General features: G+C 34.1%; 1 protein-coding gene across 1 annotated transcript in view; it reads right to left on the bottom strand.

Annotated features, from left to right (window-relative positions):
- The window catches only part of LOC133204442 (DNA topoisomerase 3-alpha-like), a 40,670-nt gene that overhangs the window by 8,000 nt on the left and 9,444 nt on the right, over nt 1–23,226 (bottom strand). The window contains exons 6-26 of the mRNA XM_061340169.1: nt 23,102–23,193; nt 22,233–22,403; nt 21,828–21,876; nt 21,674–21,728; nt 21,509–21,583; nt 21,052–21,232; nt 20,717–20,823; nt 17,317–17,427; nt 16,992–17,066; nt 15,746–15,796; nt 13,721–13,799; nt 11,264–11,377; nt 11,043–11,112; nt 9,532–9,560; nt 5,513–5,638; nt 5,300–5,384; nt 5,090–5,189; nt 4,904–4,968; nt 3,551–3,615; nt 2,685–2,733; nt 2,531–2,587 (exon numbers count right to left, since the gene is read on the bottom strand). Of these exons, the coding sequence (XP_061196153.1) occupies nt 2,531–2,587; nt 2,685–2,733; nt 3,551–3,615; nt 4,904–4,968; nt 5,090–5,189; nt 5,300–5,384; nt 5,513–5,638; nt 9,532–9,560; nt 11,043–11,112; nt 11,264–11,377; nt 13,721–13,799; nt 15,746–15,796; nt 16,992–17,066; nt 17,317–17,427; nt 20,717–20,823; nt 21,052–21,232; nt 21,509–21,583; nt 21,674–21,728; nt 21,828–21,876; nt 22,233–22,403; nt 23,102–23,193 (1,806 nt within the window). The remainder of the gene's footprint in view (nt 1–2,530; nt 2,588–2,684; nt 2,734–3,550; nt 3,616–4,903; nt 4,969–5,089; nt 5,190–5,299; nt 5,385–5,512; nt 5,639–9,531; nt 9,561–11,042; nt 11,113–11,263; nt 11,378–13,720; nt 13,800–15,745; nt 15,797–16,991; nt 17,067–17,316; nt 17,428–20,716; nt 20,824–21,051; nt 21,233–21,508; nt 21,584–21,673; nt 21,729–21,827; nt 21,877–22,232; nt 22,404–23,101; nt 23,194–23,226) is intronic.

Raw genomic sequence — 23,226 nt, 5'->3', positions numbered from 1 at the left:
CCAATGTGTTTCAGTGTAAGCTAAAGGCAAAGTATGATGCACCGACAGAAGGACAAAACATAGACATGACAAACACTATGTGCTCCAGCCATATTCATGACGGGGCATAAAAGAATATTTTACCAAAAGGTGAGGTGAACCATAGAGAACAGGTGTATTACACAAAAGTGAACAATTCTGCTACAGATGACTTACAGCCTAGCTGGAGTTCCACAATTACAATTCAATTCCATGTCTGAACTTTGATTATTGAACCTACAACACAATGAAAATCTTCATAAGCATATAAAAGTCCTACAAAGAGTAACTCAGTATCCAGAAACTTCAAATAATTAATGATCCTTGTCTTACCCGCCTCCTCCCCCTCCTGGGGGCCTCCTGTTGTTATCTGTTGATTGGTTCTGAGATTGATCTGCCCACAGGAAGAAGTTACAATTGGATCCCCCACATTTGTAGAACTGTCTCCCTAGAAAACATATTTAACTGTGAAATTCATGGTACAGATAATTGTCTTCTATAGACTTCTTAACCCCAGGGAAACTGAATGAGATTCAAATTATAAAAGAACATTGTATTTTGTTTTATAGTATCTCAAGGTTTTCCATGATAAGCTGAAAAAAATTCTAATTCTAATAGAATTCTCATATTAAATTATATTTCATATGTGAATGAATTCTTTAAAGCAATTACACATAAATCAACAATAAACATGCATCTAAAATCCTTTTTTTAATGTGTAAAATGAACAGTTCAACATAGTGTACAACAAATATTATTTACATTTGCAAATATTTTTCTTAGATGAAACTATTGAAGAGAAAATATGTTCAATTCTGTATGAACTTATTAGTGGGTCAGAGGTCATGGCGTGACCGAATCACACAGCGAGTCGATATCTTGTCTACATATTTCTGTCACGGTGACACTGGTTTCGGAACTTCGAAGCCGTTAAAGCGATGAAAAAGATAAAATTATTGAAACATATATTTTTTTTCATTCAACAAATGATCATTAGATCTTTCTTTGGTGTGAAGAATGTTTTAATTAGCCTAAAATCATGCTTACCTTTTTAACCCGAAATTCCTTTGAAGGTATGTAAACTGAAGTCGATAGCACCGCTTTTGACTTCATATATAAAGACTCATACAATAATAGTAAGATTATTCCCAGTAGCGATCATTTTTTCTTTCATTATGAACATATATTTCCTGAACTGGACTGCTGAACATCAATGTAAATATTCAAATGCTGGAGCGAGGCAAATTCTCACGATCAAACAGCTTCTAGGTCATTTCGCGTCACAACATAGCAATACGGCGGGCCGTTTGTGTAATAAATACAGTTCTATTCAGAATATTCGTCTCAAATGTAAATAAAAGTAATAAACAACAATGATAAAAAGTTCACTGGGAAATGAACTTGGTTGGTACGTGATCAAATCTTCTGAGAAGCCCTTTGGGTTTCACAGGATTTGGTCACGTGACCAACCAAATTCATTTCCCAGAGAACTTTTTAATATTGTTGTTTATTTCTTAAGTAAAAGTCTCATGGGTATAAATACATGCATTTATATAAAAAACTAAAACCTGTAATTCTATGCTGAAAACATTATCAAGTAGCATTACATTGCTTATCCAGTAACATAGCCTTGATCATCAAGAATCTATTTTACTAAGCCAGTAGGACAGCTTTATCAAGTAGTGCATGTATTATACTAAAAACAAATAGTATTACCTCAATTATCCATAAGATATCTTGAATATCCAAAAGGTTACTTTGATTATTTCTTATCCTGACCAGTAGGATACCTTAATGATCCAGCAGTTTTATTTTGATTATTCAGCAACAAATACTTACCTTGATTGGGTCCCTCCTTTCTGACAGTTAAGAGGATTGCACTAGTCCCACAGTTACATACAATGTCCTGTCCGTCATCTTCATCATTTGTCTGTCTATTGAATGGCTGAACTGTCACCAAGGGAACTCGCTGAGAGCTCTGAGTGTCTGACCTGAAGGGTGGAGCTAAATGTAAGAGAATAATTGAATGAGTTTTTATTTTGTTGTTCTAACTAAACAAATCTGAATCATTATGCTATTAATGATAGGAAATGTAATAGAAATTGAATAAAAGTTGTCCAACACATTAAAATAGTAGTTTATCTTTGTCAAAATATTAGATTTTTGTTTTTTAATGTAAAGAAATATCTTAAATTCTAATACAAAAAAAATATAATATTTTGAGGATGATTAATGCTGCAATTGTTGTTAAGAAACAAAATTTGACACTAAGTTACAAAAATATGATTCACCTTTACTGTTATTGCTACCCTCTGAGATTTCATCTCCCCACTGGAAAAAGTTACAGCTTTGATCTCTGGGATTGGCACAGGCATAAAATGTACGACCTTTATTAGGGCCATCTTTATTTACCGTTAACCTACATGTATAAACACCAAAACAAAATTCTACGTGGAAAATTTTGCAGAGAACAACTGAAGAATTCATAAAGAAGAAAAAAAGTCACACATACGTTTTAGCAGGTTTTCCACAATTGCAATTGACATTGGAGTTTCTCTCAAATTCCAATCTACAGTGATAAACGTGACAGAGTTTGTGGAATCTTACAGATGTGTTTTATCAATAGCGTCTATAAGAATTAACTTGTTGTTCTACACAACACTTACCCTCCCCCTCCACCCTCTCCTGATGAACTATTTCCTCCTCTAGTTTCACCTGTCAAAATATTTTTTATGCATAATTTTATTTCTGTCGATAAAAAGCTTAAATGAACCCAGGAAAAAATGTAAAATACCCCCCGGTACATGTACATGTATACTGTATTTGTCATATTAGATATTAAAGACATTGTATATTGAGGCACTAAACTAAAAATATGAATCAAAGGGAATCAAATCAAAGATTTCACATACAGCAATAAGTGAGTAGAAAGTCAAGGATAAATCAAACAATATTTTACATTCTTATTCATACAAATAGTCTATTAAATAACATTACTGAAGTTGTCTGTATTGTCGTCAGATAAATCAGGTCAATGACAAATTTATTTAGTTTTTTAAATTTATTTACAATACTTTATCATTATGGATACAAAACTCATTGACATCATTCCTCTTCTTTACTAATCTGCCTAGAACAACACAGATTCTATCATCAGTCCTATTCATAAGAACTATTATCCATTCAAATATTGCAGTGAATGATGGATGCTCGGAGTGCATAAACTGTAAACTTGTAGAGATTCTGAGTAACTTATATTGTGAATACGTAGAGATTCTGAATTACTTATATTGTTAATTTGTACAGATTCTGAATTACTTATATTGTGAATTTGTAGAGATTCTGAGTAAATTATATTGTTAATTTGTAGAGATTCTGAATTACTTATATTGTGAATTTGTAGAGATTCTGAGTAACTTACTTATATTGTTAATTTGTAGAGATTCTGAGTAAGTTACTTTTATTGTTAATTTGTAGAGATTCTGAGAAACTTTTTCATATTGTGAATTTGTAGAGATTCTGAGTAACTTACTTATATTGTTGATTTGTAGAGATTCTGAGAGTAAGTTGTCACAACCAGCAACACATCCAGTGTATCTGAAAAACATAAAACATGCAAAAATAAATTCCCTACAATATCTGATATACCTCAGCAAATTTGTGCGAGGATAATCTGGAAGTCAATGATCAATACATTTCACCTGATAGCTTTTAAGAACCAAATATTAATTTGTAATTTTGACTCAACTATCTGGAAATCTGTGTTCTGCTAGGGAGTAGCTGCAGAACTGTACCTCTCCTTTACAAAAAATATTGACAGACTGGAGAGCTACAGTGCCACCAATAAAAAAAATTGTACATTTATTGCGCACAAGAAGCTGCGCTTGGTTCTGGATTTATTTCTTCAAATCCTTACCTCAACTGCACAAAAGCTTGATTTCAAACAATTCCTCAGACCTCTTTCAACTACTTATGTACTTGACATCAGCACAAAATGTGTTGGACTAAATTATCTTAACGCCAAAAATGGCAGTATAAATAGGCGAAATTTTTTATGGTCTTAATTTCAGGCCCAGGAGGGCCATTTACAACAGTTATGGTGGATGTTTTGTTGTGAATATAGTAAAAGAATGTTAGGAACACAGGGTTAGTAATATTTTGAGATGGCAGCTTAAAATATGGAGAAATAAATCGAGAAACAACACATTTTTGTGCACAATAAATATATACTTTTTCCAACAGGTGGCTCTGTAGCTCTCTGGTCATCTATCCCAATTTTATCAGACCAGCGACCTACAGATCTGCAGTTAGCCAGAGAGCAGTGGCAAATCAATCTTGGTCCTTCATCACATCAAACAGAAGGTGAGCTGAACCTATTGCCAGTTTCCCTGATATGTTGTAGTCTTTGTGTTTACTTTATTTTTTTAGTATATTTTATACAAGAATTTTTTTTACACTTCAATATATAACATTTTAAAGATTCTTGCTTTACGAAATCAATCTACTGATATTAAAAACAAAGCTTCATTTATTCAGATGCTTCCCTTTTTGATTTTTTTCTTGGGATTATAAAGGTATCTCTGTATTAAACAAAATATACTTGTATTTTCTACATATTTTGGCACATTTAGTCTTATCCTGAGTTTATTTGTTAAATCATAAATTTAATTTATATATTATATGATAAACATGTAGATACCTACATGTAATACTTAGAAATACTGAGTGTTATCTCATGATTGCACCAAATAGTTCCTGATATACAGTTGGGCTACATTCTTAATACATGGATATAAGTACTTTACTACATTTACAATTTAAAACTCTTTTAATTAGTTAATGCAATAAAGTTGATCATTTAATAAAATACTTGTGATAAACTCACTGTAGTGGTAGCATTGGAGGCACAGAACCCATCTTGAATTTGAAGTTCATCAGCTGGGCTTGACACTGAAATTTATTGAATAGACATGGATAAAAGGGAGAGCACTGTAAAAAAATGAAAACAATGTAACACAGTGTGCTTAAAAGTTAATAACAAGAGAAATGTTTACAGAAAACATGGACTCACATTTTCACATTTCACATCACTAACACTGGCATCTAGAACAAAGTTAGGTAACCAAATGGCTGAGCGACATGATGGAAATCCCATACAGCCAATGTAAAATCTGTAATGGGAAAATCATTGTTACAGTACATACTTGTCTTTGTGAATAAACTGTAAGACCAATGAATACAGAATAACTGATTTTCTCTGAACTGAATATGAGTAAATTACCCTCCAGTTTTTCTGGTCTTTAACGTCATATCCATTCCACAGCTGGGACATTTTTTAACAGGGACTGATGCAAATATGTCAAGTGCTAAAATTGACAAACAAGATGTATCATAATCTCAAGCTTTTTATTTGGGGCTATTTTTAAAAAATGTTTGATAATATCTTGTGAACAAGCTCTTTGGAACCATTTTAGAATCTCTGTGTATTACTGACCTTCCTCCACAGGGAGGTCCCGGGCCTCCCCCAGGTACTGAGCCAGAGCCTGGTCAATCTTCAGAGCCTGCTCACAGGCCACCTTAAACACCTCCTTATACTTGGACACCTGCTGGCTCAACACCACTGGTCAATAATAAAACAGAACAACTACAGAATGCAGGATTCAACAACACTGGTCAATAATAAAACAGAACAGCTACACAATACATGTATTACTGTGGAATCATTACTGTTCGTGGGGGATCAATGCTCATGAATTTCATGGGTCACTCCATGAATTTACAGTGCTACCTTGGTATATTGCCCTCCGTTATATTGCCACCCTCGCTTAATGCCAGGAATTCTTGAAAAACGGATTTCCCCCCTTGTTAATACACCCGTTATATTGCCATCCCCACTTATTGCCATCTGCCACAGGTTTTGGGATACAAAAGTCAAACTACGTAAGGAAAACCCTCGGTAACAATGCCAATTTTCTAGTGCGTGTCGGTAATTTGGACATCACACCTGTGCTTTGACAGTGATTGAGGTGAAGCGTGACTGGCTGGATAAGGAACTCAGCTAAATTAAAGATAATCATTGCATAAAACTCAAAATTAGCAATGTCTTTGGCGTGTGTTCATAAGATAGAAGAAATTATTTCATCACAATAATGGAAACTTCAGGCGAGATAAAGCGTACAAATTTAGATTACGAAAAAAAAAGATTGATCAACATTCGATCTATTTGATTGTAAATTGCAGATCATTTCTTATCATGGATAATGCACAAAACCATAATAAATGGGAAAATTCATTTGTGTCCCCTAAGATTAAGAAGCTATTCTATCGATCAAAAAGGAAACCCCATATCTATTTTTAGACAACTATAATTCCGCACGTGAAAAGATTAGGGATTCCGTTAGCCCTGAAGTTTTCCTTAATTGTCGGGCATACATTGGTTTGATTGGTCAATATCAAAAGAGAATCGGAAGGTACACAGGTACTAGCAAACATGAGAATACATGTTTAATATATTTGACTGAATATAATACGCACTTTTTTCCTAAAATAATTTTCTGTGAGAAAAGGGTGCGTATTTTACACCACAATGGGATTTTGTTAGGTTTTTCTTTCAGGTGAAACACGGTTATCATACGCACATACCATAATATTACCTAGAGACTTATGCAATTTCTTGTTGTTTATCGCTGTATTTAAAACTTCGGAAAGTTATTGTCGGAACGTAGGCTTGTTAAAAATGTGATATTTATAACCTTTTGATAGTTAAATTAAATTAAAAAGCAAGTTAGAATTAATTTGAGCTACATGTTCATTGTCTCCGTGTAGGCCGCCATTAACGATGTTATTTATAGATGTTCACACATTCCTTTGCCACGTGCTTCCGTAATCATAGTACATATGTACCTAATCAGTCAGACACTCGGTCAAAAAAGTAATAAGTCATTTTTTTTAATGAAATACAATAAAATAAAATTTATTTTAGGTTTTAAAAAACTCAGTGAAAATTCATTTCAACATAAACACCCCTCTATACATCCCAATGAATGGAAGCCAATGTTGTGAACACATGCGCTTGTCACTTGATAATTATCTCTCAACACCCCTCCAGGCAATTAAATTGTTTACCGACTCCAAAGCATTGTTTTTACAGTTAGAGCACTGATTATTTACTGCCCTTATTAATGGCTTTGATTATTTTCTTTGTTAAAAATCTTTGTTAAAATTGGGGGTTGGTTTATGATCTTTCGTATGTATAAGCGTGTGTTGATTACGACACATTAAACAGTTAAACGCTTGTTAAATGTAATTTTACTTTATCTTATATCGGCCTCGTGTTTAAATGATTGAGAATTAGATAAGGTAATATGAAGTATGTTGAAACTTAAGTGTTATCATTTACTCGTGCTCTGTAGAAAATAAGATAGATATCCACGAAGATTACCTCGATGTATGAAGACATCAGCTATTTATTTAATTAATTAATTTCAAGTTCAAAAGAGGAAATTCGTAGTCTATGAATACTTTGATGTTGCAATATTCTTGCCCTGTTAAATTTACATAATTTTCAACATGATTACCTTAAACTAAAAATAAACATGACAACTGTTAAACTTGCAACAATATCTCGTGCTTTGTTGAAATAAAATCATTTCCACAAAGAATAGTTAGAATACGGCGATGTATAATTTCAATATCACCGTATGCTAAAAAAAATAATAATGAACTCTGTTAATTTTTTTTTAGATAATTTCCTCCAGATTGTCGCGATATGTAAAAGTCAAATTAAGAAATAAAAACGCATTTGAATAAAATATCGTGTTCTGTAAATTTTCGGCACTTTATCTCTGCGCCGATTTTCATAGCAAATTACCGCGATTTTCAAAAGTTCAGAACACTGCTTGGTAAAATCTTCTGCTGCGTATAATACAACCGAACAGCGTTTTTTTCCCCAGTTTCAGGCTCAAAAAGGGGGGTGCGTATTTTACACCAATGCGTATTATATTCGGCCAAATACGGTATATAACGGGTTGATGTATTCTGACATGTGACTTACCACTCGTCAGTCACGACGCTTTACCAACCAAACTTTTTAACTGATTCAGAAATTTTTGAGACGGTGAAATAATCTACTTTGATTCAGATAAAATTAATGATAATTCTCAAAAACTTTTTTATACTTAGAGGCTATAACGACCACTGATATTGTTGTCATCAGCTTATTAAATTCTTGAAGTATGACGAAAGGAAATTGATGTGTTCAATATTCTGATATTTTATTTCTTTTCAGTAAAAATATGGTAAACAAAAACAAGAGGCCCATGGGCCACAATGCTCACCTGAGAAACTTTGGCCCTGCTGTTCTTCACCTGATTTCCTACGTTGTTATACCTTTTGTGCCCCCCCCCCCCTTGATATGAACAATTTAGGATCTACACTACCCCCAGGAAGCTTCCACATGTTTCAGCTTTTCTGACCCAGCGGTTCTTGAGAAGAAGATTTTTCCTATATATTTCAATGTAAATCTTAGATTCCCTATTGTGGCCCTGCCCTACCCCCGGGGGTCATAATTTGAACAATTTAGAATCTACATTACCCCAGGATGCTTCCACATAAGTTTCAGCTTTTCTGGCCCAGTGGTTCTTGAGAAGAAGATTTTTAAAGATTTTTACTATATATTTCAATGTAAAACTTGGATTCCCTATTGTGGCCCCGCCCTACCTCCGGGGGACAAGATTTGAACAATTTAGAATCTACACTACACCAGGATGCTTCCACACAAGTTTCAGCTTTTCTGGCCCAGTGGTTCTTGAGAAGAAGATTTTTCAATGACACCACCCAATTTTTGTCTTTTCTTGATTATCTCCCCTTTGAAGGGGGCTTGGCCCTTCATTTTAACAATTTAAACTCCCCTTCACCCAAGGATGTTTTGTACTAAGTTTGGTTTAAATTGGCCCAGTGGTTCTTGAGAAGAAGTTGAAAATGTGAAAAGTTTACAGATGGACGGACAGATGGATGGACAGGGTGATCAGAAAAGCTCACTTGAGCTTTCAGCTCAGGTGAGCTAAAAATAATAATGATTTTTTTTTTTCCAAAAAGAAATGAAAGCTGCCCTTATACACATGTGACATAAATAGCTTGTGACTGAAATAAATTACGTAATCTATTCATTTTGTTTTGATTACCCACTGAATTGTAATTTATGGCAGAATTCGTTATATTGCCACCCTCGCTTTAATGCCAAAATCTGTCTTGGACAAAAGTTGGTATTATACCGAGGTAGCACTGTATATCCTCATCAACTGTAATTTTTCAACAAATTGTTTCAACGTATTTTCTGTAAATACAAGTTACTATCAAAATAGCGTCCCCAGAAACCAGCAACTTTGATTGCCTACGATCATTGACCCTCATGAATTAAAATGATTCCACAGTATTCTTTAATAAGATTAACAAATCTATGAAGGGTGATTTCAATTGTTTTTGAAATATCAAATCTAACACACATGTATTTACCATTTTTGTCCTTCTTTCCCTCACAAATTCTGAAAAAAAATGCAAATTATCTATCAGCATTTTAATATAAGAGGAGATGTAAATAAGCTAAGGATGGCAATTTGTAACCAGTTAACCGATTACTCGGTCGGAACAATGGGAATCGGTTAGAAAATCTGTAATCGGTTAGTCAGAAAAAATAAAAAAAATATGTAAGTTTTACCCTAATTTTGTTAAAATTCATGTTTAAAAAAAAGAGATCTTTGCATAAACGTTGATAATTCAGCGTTTTCACATATCCAAGCTGACTTGGCTGGCTGTAATTATGGTTCACCGGATTGAGAGTGTAGGGTAATTGGTCATTTTGTGTTTGAAGTGTTAATTACTGTTAAAACACCATGTCGTTACCCTGACCGTCCTTTTATTTCTTTAATGATAATTAAATCACCGTTGAGAACTACGAATTAGTATGTTTGTTTATTGCAGTTATCTCTCGAATAAATATACTACACAAACTTTGTAAATTAAGTGATGTATTTCAGATTTAATTTTAATTATGGTGACAATGCTGAATGAACGTATGTGAAATCTGCTTTGGAAAAATATCAATGATTTTTCAGTCATGATTAGTGTTTTCTTAATTTTTTCCAGTCTACATTGAAACTAAAACAAAATATAGAAGCATGTGTTTTTTTAAAATCAAGAATCAAGACAAATAAAATGATTTAACATCTAGACTCTATCAGTCTTCTTGTATATATGAAAAGAGCTACTTAGGAAAAAAAGTATGTACATCAAGAAAATGCGTATTTTGATACGGTTAACCGGTTAATCGGTCGGAACGTCTTGCGGTTAACCAATTAGCAATTCTGTATTCGATTGCCATCCCTAAAATAAGCACATACTTTTACATTCTCCTTTTTTTTTTTATTCACTCTAGTATAACAAGAGATGTCTGTGAAACACTTATGCCCCCCCCCCCCCCCCCCAATAATTGGAATTTTTGAAAGTGCAAGGGGCATAACCCTGTCAAAAATTGCTCGATCGTACCCAAAAAAACCTGACCTAAATATTTTTATGATTAACCTGTGTACCAAATTTCATTTCAGTATGTGTAACCTCTGCAAGGAAAATGAACGGAAACTGCAAATTACTGGAATTTTTCCAAGTCCAAAGGGCATAACTCTGTCAAAAATTGCTTGATTGTACCCAAAACAGATCTTGACTTAGATATTCTTATAATAAATCTGTATATCAAATTTCATATCAGTATGTGTAATCTCTGCGAAGAAAATGAATGGAAACTGTTGGTGGAACGACAGACAGACCGACAGACCGACAGACACTAGCAAAGCAATATGCCCTCACCCTGAAAGGGGGCATAATAAATGTATTTTCGATATGTAAATGTATATGAAAACATGCTAAAACTCCCAGAAAAAGCTGAAAAACCATTATCATTTAAATAAACATAATGCATTTCACACTTAGATATGAACCCAGCAGTTACCTTACTTTATTGTTTCTACTACCTTTTAAGGTCTGCCTCTAGTTCAGAACGTAGATGAGGTTTGGACATTTCATACCCCATGGCATCATAGCCTGCAATACAACCAGGTTGCTTTATAAGGAAAATGGTTGGCATTTTTTACATGGTCATTTCCTCATGTAAGATGTTTGGCTTTTCTTACAACATAGTATGACTTCCACAAGTATTGTATTAATAAATGGCGGAATGTTTTTATAACCTTACCCTCTACTAAACCCATCCCAAGCTGGCCAGGAACAAAGCGACTGTCTTGGTTCAATCCCACGTACATTCTGGTTTTGATTGTCTCTATGTGCTCAGCGTGAGTTGCATCAGTTCCTAATAATTCAGTACAAGAAAAAAATCTTTGCAGCAAAAAATACATATAGAAGTCTTTTTTCACATTCATTATTATAAAAAGGCCCATGGGCAACAGGGGCTGACAAATCCCGTTGCCTGACGCCCGGGGCTAATGAATTTTAGAGGCGGGCAATAGACACTTGCCCATGGGCAAGTAACTTACAAAAATCAATCAATAAATATTTTTAAAAATGTCGTAGTTGTACACGAAATCAAAACTGTTTTGTCGTAAGAGTTATCTTCCTTTGCTCGTCACACTTCGTAAGTGACTATTCAACTAATTCAAGTCTTACTGAAAGTTTAAGTGAACTGACAGTGACAAATTGGCATAGGAGAAATGGAGAAAGTCTTAACAAATATGAGGCAGAAAAACGATCATCAGCTGATGAAAAGTACATTGTTAACACGGGTCAGTAGCAACGTTAGCGAAAGAACCACAAAATCTCCTAAGCATACTGAGTATGAGAAAGAAAAACAACGGAAACAATTATTCCTACCAAATGGCAAAAATTATGTGTGAGCTGAATTACAATAGCGATACGAATTTATGGTACTTAAATTCGTACTTTTTGGCGGTAGTTTTCAACTGTCATCAATATTTAGAACAACACAATCAAGGTTGCAAAATTTTCTGATTTGTTGACAATTTATCCATTACGATATGAAATGCTGGATAGTAGACAACAATAGATGAATTCCACATTTTTAAGAGTTATCTCCCGTTGACGGCGACGCGTAAAGCTCATTTTTCTCACTTTGTCTTTTGTAACTTACCTGTAAATATTTTCAACCTTCAAACGCTATCTGACAATTTTGATTCGTTCCTGTATAGCCATAGTATGGGGCAACATAAAAAACATAATGAACATATTCAAGCAGATTTCATTTATAAAACATTGCCCCATTAAGTTGGTAATGTTATAAAGGGAAAACAGTGTCTTACGCCAGTTGACCCCAGATTGACCCCGCAAAGGGAAATAACTTTTGTAAATGCGAGAGTCGTCTATGAAAGAATGAAAGAAAATGTTTCGTTGTTTTCGATTGAAATTGAAACTATTTTGTCATACGAATTATCTTTAATTTATAGTTTATGGTGGGGCAAGTAAAAATTGAAGTAGGGCAAGTGAATTATGACCATGCACTTGCCCGTGGGCAAGTGCTTGAAAAATCTATCTGTCAGCCCCTGGGCAACAACATTCACCCGAGTCACTATGGTCCTGCTGTTTTTCATCCACAGACTCCTAGTAAATTTTGATTTCCTGTTGTAGCCCCACTCTACCCCTGGGGATCATGATTTGAACAAACTTTAATCTACACTACCTGAGGATGCTTCCTTATCAATATGATTAATCATGGCTTTGCTGTTCTTCTTCAGATTTTTTTATGATCAATTCCTACATATTCCTGAAATTTTGATTGCCCATTGTTGCCCAACCTTAGCCATATGGGTCATGATTTAAACAAAATTGAATCTACACTACTTGAAGATGCCTTCAAATAAATATGACTAATCATTAGCTTTGCTGTTTGAGAAACTAAGATATTTTCATATATATTCATACACGTACATAAAACTTTGATCTCTTATTTTGGCCCCTCCCTACCCCCAGGAATCATGGTTTGAAAATAAATGAATCTACATTATCTTAAGATGCTTTCATATTCTAAAATATGACTTATCAGGACTTAAGTGTTTTTGAGAAAAAGATTTATAAAGATTATTTCCTATATACTCCTTTGTAAAACTTTCACAGCCTACTGTGGCCCCACACTACCCTCGTGATTTATGATTTGAATAAATTTGAATCTACAGTATGTGAGGATGCTTCCATATAAATATGACTCATCAGGGTTTTACTGTTCTTAAGAAGATTTTCAAAGACTTATTCCTATATATTCCAATTTTAAACTTTGATTGCCTGCTGTTGCCCTACCCAATCTATGGGGTCATGATTTGAACAATCTTAAATCAACACTTTGTAAGGAAGCTTTCATATATGTTTCATCTTTTCTGGTGCAGGGGTTCTTGAGAAGAATGTTTTTAAAAGATGACATTAAATTTTCACTAATTCTTAATTATCTCTCCTTGAAAGAGAGCTTGCTTTGTGGAGAGTTTGGTTGAAATTGACCCAGTGGTTCTTTAGAAGTGGAAAATGTAAAAGATTTACGATGACAACAATGCTGACACCAATGACAACGATGAAAACAACACACACATTTTGGTCAGAAAATCTTACTTGAGCCTTTGGCTCAGGTGAGCTAAAATCTGTAGATATAGTATTTTTCTAAAGAGAATATGAATTATTCAGTGTAAATACGAACCTATTCCGTGTTTTTCCATTAATGCAATGAGATCTGCTTCTGTCAGCAGTGGAGGTGGCGAGGTCTCACTGAATAACATCTGTCAATGAAAATTAAATATTTCTCATCCTCAGTACAAAGACTTTTTGCAAAATTGACCATGCTTCACAAGAAGCAAAACTAGAGCTGTCCTATTGTAACTAAGATCCTGGCAGGCCTCACTCAAAGCTGCTAGGGAGGAAAACTCAAACTGACTGTACACAAAAAACTGTACAATTTTCAAGAAATTTAGAAGAAATTTAGAATACTACTGCCACAGCAAGGGACCATCAATGTTAATCATGTCGTATTGTTTCAGGATATGACACATTCTCTGGTCAGAAAGCAATACATGTATCTGTGATATGTATGAGGTTTTTCAATGTGCACTCTTCAAATTTACACCCCAGGCAAGAATTTTACACCTTTGATTCCTTAATCTTGTCCAAATGAATTTTAAGGGTCAAGGCACTGACATTCTACTATCTTGTCATCATTAAGTTATGGCCCATTTTACACACTTTCAATTCCTGTGACCTTGACCTTGATTAAAAAGATCTTGGTTTTGAGACCTGAACAATCTCATTTCATAAACATTTTCCACCTTTCCGTCACATGAGCTTCTAATTTTTTTTTTCTGTTTAAAAATGATCCTGACATACATTAGTGTTAAATCTAAAGCAAACTAGCATGGCGCGGCGCCATGCCCTTCTCCCTTGGCGCCATGCCCTTTTTTCCAACGCCATGCCCTTTTTTCCTTGCAAAAATAAATAAATATGCCTAGCAGAGGCAAGATGGACTAGCGGCTTTGTTTATTCAGTGCATGCTGATTAGCCCCTTTGTTTATTTAATGCACGCAAAGGTGTGAATTCAGGACAGGAAATCACTTCTCGCTTGAACGCACACAGCCACCTGGCCAGGTAACATGCCTCAGGCTGTCAGGGTATAAGAGATAACACGAGAAAATATCATTTGATTGCATTGATTATGCAAGAATTAGCCCAATGTCACAGATAGATTAATTTGTAAATTAAAATGTTACACATTTTAAATCAGGATCGTTTTTTTTTAAATTGAAAGTAGAAAAAACATAGTTGATGAAGAAATGTGAAAAATAAAACTGCTGATGAATTAAGACAACTTACAATGTACAGTACCAAAAAAAACTGAATATTATATGTGTAAAATGGGTTAGGAAACAACAAAGTATGAAGTTAGTTTCTTTCAACATGTTCAATGATTCTGTGTTCTAACTTTTTGAGTTGACACCCAGAGGCTCAATGTTTCTAGGCCAGAAAAAAAAGTTTTAACCAAATTTTATATTATTTCAAGTTTAATGTTTTGGTATGATCAGTTTTCAGTTGATTTTGTTGGTAGATTATTTTAAAAATAAAGAGAATGCCCTCTACATTTATTATCCAAGTAGCCCCCCCCCCCCTTGCAATTTTGTTCTGTTATTTACCTCATACATAAATAACAATATTAAAGTAAGGGAAAAAAAATTCATACCCCAAACTAAAATGATTTTTGAGCAAGTGACAAAAAGATTCACACCTATTACTTTTTAAGCATAACCTTGATAACCATACTAATTTCCTGATTAAAAAATTTGAATTTAAATTTGGCAATAATTGCCCTCTCAGTGTGTATTAAATGAATTAAGCTGACAGATTTATAAATTTTTCCTTTAGATACTTGTATAACTAAAGATTTCAGTATTAAATAATAATTTAAGTACATAAACATGATAAAGAAAATATTAATAATTTCAAAAACGTTAAAAAAGTGCCCTCATGAAAACTTGTCGCGGCATAAAGTGCCCTTTTGATAATTGGATTACCATGCCCTTTTTAGGGTCTGGATTTAACACTACATACATGTATATTGGGACAGAGACATATGGACAGACAGAGTTGATAATTCATACATAACCCCCCCCCCCCATCCCTCCTCAGAACTTTGTTTGAAAGGGGTATAAAACAACTACAATATCAGGTTCAGACTTACATCAATAGCACTAGGGTCGAAAACTTCACCCTCCTGGTACACTGGTATTGTCTGAAATTTACAGAAAGACAATTTCAAATACATGTACATGAAAATTAACACAAAATCCAGAACATCTGTTCAGCTGACAAAGTCTGAACTTATTCACAAGATTATTCTTTTGCCTCTAAATCCAGATGTTTGGTAGGAAAATTCTCATTTTCAGCTTCAATTTCATTCCATATAAATAATATCCCAATAATGTCCAAATAAATATGAAAGAAATCTGGCAAATAATGTATAAAATGTACATGGAATTTGTACACAAGCTGATCAGACAAAATTAAGGAAAAACTCATGGGTTTTCACCTATCTTGAGTTTTTCATACTATGAGTCAGTCCTCAAAAGGTGTACTGTATACAGAGAATTTTTTGCCCCCATGTTATTTTCCCCCTTTCACCCTCATTGCAAGCAGGCAAATTTAAAATGGGCCGAATTCAAAGAAGATAGCATAATTATGTTTTGACAAATTTTAAATGGGGAAAATTGTTTGCAAGTATGAAAGGGCAAAAATAAGCCTGTATACAGTAATTACTGTAAACACTTTTTTCCACAGCATCAAAATTCCATGAAATCACAATTTCTGTTCAAACTGTGAGTAAAAAAATTTCATGGATTTCTTAGATTGCCTCTATATACATGTATATGCCTTAAATGTATTTCAAGTATGCTGGGACAAATTTCAACAGAAAAATTGTGACAGCTTACATAGTGTAAATTAACGCCACATGGAAATAAGTACTTCTACAGTATTCTACATGTATGTTCATTATCACATTGCAAAATGCTTGTCTCCTAAGTGCTCAAAAGTAAAGAATAGTTTTTAAAATAAAATGCATTTTAAATACATATGATCAGCTTAGCCCCACCCAACATGAATTTCAAAATTTTTGTTCCCCTTTATCCAAAGATGCATGTTATACACAAAATTTTGGTTGAAACTGACCCAGCCATTTCATAAAAAAAGCTGAAAATGTTAAATATTTTACTGACAAGTAGATATACAGAAAGGAACAGATAGCAATAAGTCACCCAAGTGAAAATGAATCTGCTGACCTTAAAAAGATGGAGGAACTAGCAAAGCAAATGCTCAAGGCTCCATTCATTTATGGTAGGGCACAAAAAACACAAATTGAATAGGTAAGTTTAACTACATTTCAAAGTATAAGAAGAGATGTATACTGTACCAATGGGGTTGTTTTTTACCTTGGCATTCCATTTGTCATAAGGATAAACATCCAGATAATTCCTGGCCGTTATCATCAAACCCTGGGCTGAAAACTGAAAAATAACTGAGAATAAATCTCTGATGTGTAAAAGTCTTCCATATCAAAACCTACTTCTCAGCTAAACAAATACAATATATTTAACCGTTATTTCAAATATGTTTTACCAGTATGCAGTGTAAACGTGTATGTATAGAAATTGCATTACATGTGTCCATACCAGTTTAGAAAAACAACACAATTATTCATTTTATTCTAGACTCACAAAGAACACCGACACTTTAAGTAGCACAATACTGCATTACCTTCTCCTCTGCGATATCAATGGAAACAGTAGTCTCCTGTCCCTGGGCATCTTTGGAGCAGGTGGCTAAGAAATGGCGGACAATAAACTCGTACAATCTGGCATCATTGCCCTGAAATATTGTTCATTACTGTTAAAACATACATACAATGTATGTGTACATATACATGTATGTACCAATAAGACATTTTATTCATAATGTAAAAACACTTATTTTCATTGGGGTTCAATTTTCACGGATTTCTAGGTGTGAAGAGACCCACGAACTCATGTCCCCCACAAAATGTAAAATTTCAAATACAAAACTACTCAACACTTCAGTAACCACACAATCAAATCCCCCCAAACCAAATTTTTTTTTCAAACTCGAAAATTTGACCCCACGAAAATATGTGATTTCACAGTATTCATAAATATATCAAAGCAACTAAATAAAAATTTAAGAAGCTAAGCTCAACCCCTCTTTCTAAAAAAATTATAGTAATTTATGAGGCCCCTTACTGTGTGCCCAATCTACGTCTTGGTCAACTAGCTGTGTATTTGCTTGTAGCATTGAAAAGAACAATGATCAGCTGTCAAAGGCTTGTAACCTACAAGAGTTCTTTTAATTGGGTGATGGTGATCAGCAGCTTATATTGATATTAGCCAGTATTGACTGTAATTGACAGGAAGTACAGGGGGGTGAGATGATTTTATGTTTTACTGTTAGCCTGTCTGTCAACTTGAAAGGGTATATTGGGGAGTGATTTTGATCAGTAGGTAATCAACTGTAAAGTTTCTGCATATTGATGGGGTGTATGTAGAGTAAGTCTGTAGGTCATCATTATCCTATTTACATACTTTATGGGGAGTATATGAGGATACACCTGGTCTCTAGGTTATACTATAGAAGGGTTTATGAGGATACACCTGGTCTCTAGGTTATACTATAGAAGGGTTTATGAGGATACACCTGGTCTCTAGGTTATACTATAGGGGAGTATATGAGGATACACCTGGTCTCTAGGTTATACTATAGGGGAGTATAAGATTTATTGATCCCAATTTGGGGCCCCTCAGGGCATACAAGTAAAGAATTATATACACAAGAAGAAATTCAAAATTGATAGTAACAACATGTCGATATTAAGAGAAAAGAAAAGAAACTAACTAAAGAAGATGATGATGATTATAGCAGATGGGGATTACCAATAATAAATGCTTTAAAAAATATATATATATATACATATATATAATTAGCAAACGTACAAAGATTTGTAACATGTACATTTGTACTAGAGTATTAATAATTTAATATTATTACTCTTTTGCATTTATTTGGTTCTTTTTAACATTATATAATTCACTATTTCTTATTTTAAAAATATTGATTAGAAAATTACCCAACTTGATAAGCAATATATCATTATCATTAGACATAATCCACAAAAATTTTTCTTTATTTGTTAAACAATAAAAATTTTTATTATTTTTAGCAATATTTTCAAAAAATTCATGTCTATCATGTTTATATAATGGACATTCAATCAGTGAGTGAATCTCATCTTCCACACAATTCATGTCGCACATTCTACAAATCCTTTCATTTCTTGCAAGGGTGGTTTGCTGTCCTTTTGTGTTTACATTTTTTTCATATCTTCCACTTTCAATTCTGAGATTATGTGCACTTATTCTAAATTTACATATAATTTTTCTTTGTTCAAAATTTTTTAAAAATAAATACTTTTCAATTTCAAAACTTCTTTTTACAAAGAAATATGTTGTAAGTTTACCCGACAGACAGCCCTCTTCTCTTTTTATAAACCAGTATTGAAGGAAATCCTTTCTAATAATTTTTTTCAGTTGTTTCTTTAAAGTTATTAGTTTCATTGATTTACATTTTGACCAAAGTATGCCCATTTTCTTACATAGATATGTTACATTTGAAAACCAACTATTTATATTACAACTGTCCAAGATCATACTTTCTTTGTAAGCATTGTATAACAAAGAATTCTCCGGCATGTTCTCAAGTCTATGCCAGTAAGAGATAATTGCTATAATAATAGAATAAAAAATTGGTTGTCTACCCAGCTCTGATAGAACTGCAATATTGGTACTTTTTTTCCCTGATCCAATATGAGGATACACCTGGTCTCTAGGTTATACTATAGGGGGGTTTATGAGGATACACCTGGTCTCTAGGTTATACTATAGGGGGGTTTATGAGGATACACCTGGTCTCTAGGTTATACTACAGGGGAGTTTATGAGGATACACCTGGTCTCTAGGTTTACTATAGGGGTGTTTATGAGGATACACCTGGTCTCTAAGTTATACTACAGGGGGGGTTTATGAGGATACACCTGGTCTCTAGGTTATACTATAGGGGTGTTTATGAGGATACACCTGGTCTCTAGGTTATACTACAGGGGGGTTTATGAGGATACACCTGGTCTCTAGGTTATACTATAGGGGAGTATATGAAGATATACCTGGTCTCTAGGTTATACTATAGGGGGGTTTATGAGGATCCACCTGGTCTATAGGTTATACTATAGGGGAGTATATGAGGATCCACCTGGTCTCTAGGTTATACTATAGGGGAGTATATGAGGATCCACCTGGTCTCTAGGTTATACTATAGGGGAGTATATGAGGATCCACCTGGTCTCTAGGTTATACTATAGGGGAGTATTATTAGTTACATAGTTTTTTAGTGACAGGGTACGGGATGATACCTGGTTAGTAAATTTCATACCTGGCGAGGCGAAGCCGAGCCAGGTATGAAATTTACTAACCAGGTATCATCCCGTACCCTGTCACTAAAAAACTATGTTACGAATTTACCCCACCGATAAAATATTTATGCATTGTCTGTGGTTTGTAAAATTGTTTTTCTCACTATATATATGTTTCATCACTCATACAATGCCTATTATGACGTCACGTTGTGTGACGTAATGTTGTTTTGCGAGTGTTTCGTGCTGTAATAACGTACTGACAGTTTTGAAGACTTTCAGTAAAGGGAGAAAAAGGTTCCATCTTCGTTACTCACATTAGTTAACTGTAACATTGTCAACAGACACTCCGTAAATCGCGTGAACTCGAGTTGTTCGAACGTTACAAAAGAACGATAACTCCGTATCGACCATGTATTGATTTTCAAGCGACTAGGTATAAGTAATACACCCCCTTCACGTGACAGACTTCAACCAATCGTAAGCCAGGATTTCATCGAAAAATCAACAGAGGTGGGGTAAATGAGGATCCACCTGGTCTCTAGGTTATACTATAGGGGAGTATATGAGAATACACCTGGTCTCTAGGTTATACTATAGGGGAGTATATGAGGAAAACACCTGGTCTCTAGGTTATACTATAGGGGAGTATATGAGGATACACCTAGTCTCTAGGTTTACCTGTAGAGTGTCTGTATACTTGATGGGATGTATGGGAGGGTGAGCCTGGTCCGTCTTGTTTCCATTTCTGGGGTTTGGTCTATCTTGCAAAATCCCACTGGCAAATCCTAGAATATAATCTCACAACTGAGAGGTTTTCAAACATCTACATACATGTATCTGAGTCTATGCATATGTTCAAATGAATCAACATCCTAACCTTTATTCATTTATTCTACTTGCCATTGTCAAAAACTCTATCATAAAATCAATTTTTAAGGTGTATTCCACCCTAGATACTAATCATTTAATATGTGCATTACACATATTTTTCCTTCCTACAAATAAAGCTATACCTCCCCAGTTTGGATCTCGGGTCTGTTCCTGTACTAGTGCTGCAAGGTCTAGGTCTTTGGGGAACATGTTGGTTTCTGTTCGTGGATAGCTAATAAAGCCTTTTGTATAGAGGTTCTCTGCTATCCTCATGGTCTCTTTGGCACTTAACCTTAATTTTCTAGAGGCCAACTTCTCCATTTCCTATAATAATTCATGAGCTAACTATCAGTTACATGTATCTAGAAAACTTGGTCACCAAGACTGCTACAGAAAAAAAAAAGTGGTCATTACAAAACTGCAACAACTAATTCTGTTTCATGTACATGTATAAAATTGATTCTTAAAGAAATAACTCAATGCCAGCCACGGCTATATAAGGAATGAACTAAAATTAAAATATAAAATTGATTACCCTCTTGTCCATCAAGAACAATCCTAAATTTAAATACTGTACAGAGAAGCAATACATTCACATACCACAGTATCTAGTGGAACTGGTCTCCATTTACTTTTTGGTTTACATTTCACCTCAGTTACTTTTGCTTCAGGATTCTTCATTCAACAAAAAGAGAGGAGAAGATTTTTACATGTCTGATGAGAAAAGAGATTCAAATCATGGATCTTGTGTTGTTTTTTTTTTACCTCAATACATTGCTCGTAAAGGACCAGGCAGGCATTGTGATCAAATAAACGATTTCTGCAAGCAGAACAAAATTGATTTACTGTACAATCTACTGAAAACTTCCTTCATTCAAACAGTTAACACATTTTTTCCTTATCTGTAAACCTGTATTACCTTTTCCATGAAAATTCACACTTTGTGGCATCATCGATGATGTGTGTTACTGAAATCAGAACATTTACTTTATTTTTTTAAAAATCATGTCAATTTTCATTTATACATGTAAATGTTAGGTCAAAAAGTGTAATTACCAGATTGAAATACAGCCATTAAACCTCGTTATTTTGAACTCAATGGGATGGAGAAATAACTTCCGAGATATTCGAAGGCTATAGATATTTAGGTTACAATACAATAAGATAATGGTGGGTGGGACTTTCAAATCACTTGGACATATCCATGGAATTCAAGATAATGGAGTTCACGATACCAAAGTTCAAATGTAAAAACTAAATTCTCAGATACTGAATTCATTGAAAAAAATGCTTTTTCTCTATCTTAAATTCAAACACATTACACCTTTAATTTTCCAGAAAGGTTCTGGTATAAATGCCTGGACTTGTTTATATCGCTCCACCACAAAGCCAAGGGTAGGAAACTGACAGCTTCCGTAACTGATCAACTTTTCAGCTAGAGCCTCAGGGAAAATCTTCTGTAACCTCATTGTCTGAAACCTAGTGAAGGCAGCACCTACATAAAGTGTATCTGGTATCAATATTTCTGACTACTGTTATTTTATACCACTGAAAAGTCATCAATTTATACCCTCATGTAAATAAGGTGATGGTTTTCAAACAACCAAGGACAATATTCTCTATGTCATATTCATGTACATGTATAAGCTAAAGAAAGGTGGTGGGCAAAATGGGAAAAACAATACAAGAATTTTGTATGACTGATGGTTGCACTCCAGTATTAAATGTAATCATTCAAACAAGTATGAACTTTTCAAGCTTAATGTGATGGTAAAGAATGACATTTCTCTGCCTTTTTGTTGATGCCAGTTGAAAATCATTTTTGATATTGCTCATTTTAAATTGTGAATATAACAAACATATTTTTGCTGTCCTCAGCAATTCATTCTATTGTGTTTTACTGCACATTCCATCAGCCTATCCTTCTAACAATTATGTTTTTATAGAACATATTTGTTTATCTTATGGTTTGTCTATTTCTCAGCTTATCTACATGTATTTATCAGTCTGTCAAAAACTTTTGTCTAGGCTATAACACAAATTCAAAAGGATTGTCAAGGTCTTATCACAAGGTCATATCCTTAAGGTCAAGGTCACCAGCCAATGAATATGGGGAGAGATTCCTGTTTGTCAAAAACAACATCTAGTTAGACTCCATAACTCCCTTAATCTATATTTTAAATGACATCCTACCTATCCGTAGATCTAGTTCTTGTCGGACATCCACTGCATCACTTGTTCTTTTGTCTGGAGCAACAAGGTTACTGCAGGCTCTAGCTACTGCCCTAAAATGGATAACAAATGGAAAGTTCAATAGT

Source organism: Saccostrea echinata, unplaced genomic scaffold, assembly GCF_033153115.1.
Source record: "Saccostrea echinata isolate AGI-Se365-2 ecotype Australia unplaced genomic scaffold, CSIRO_AGI_Sech_v1 ptg000053l, whole genome shotgun sequence".
Taxonomy (NCBI): domain Eukaryota; kingdom Metazoa; phylum Mollusca; class Bivalvia; order Ostreida; family Ostreidae; genus Saccostrea; species Saccostrea echinata.
Note: the sequence above shows the minus strand (reverse complement) of the source record. Positions and strands in the feature narration are given on the sequence as shown.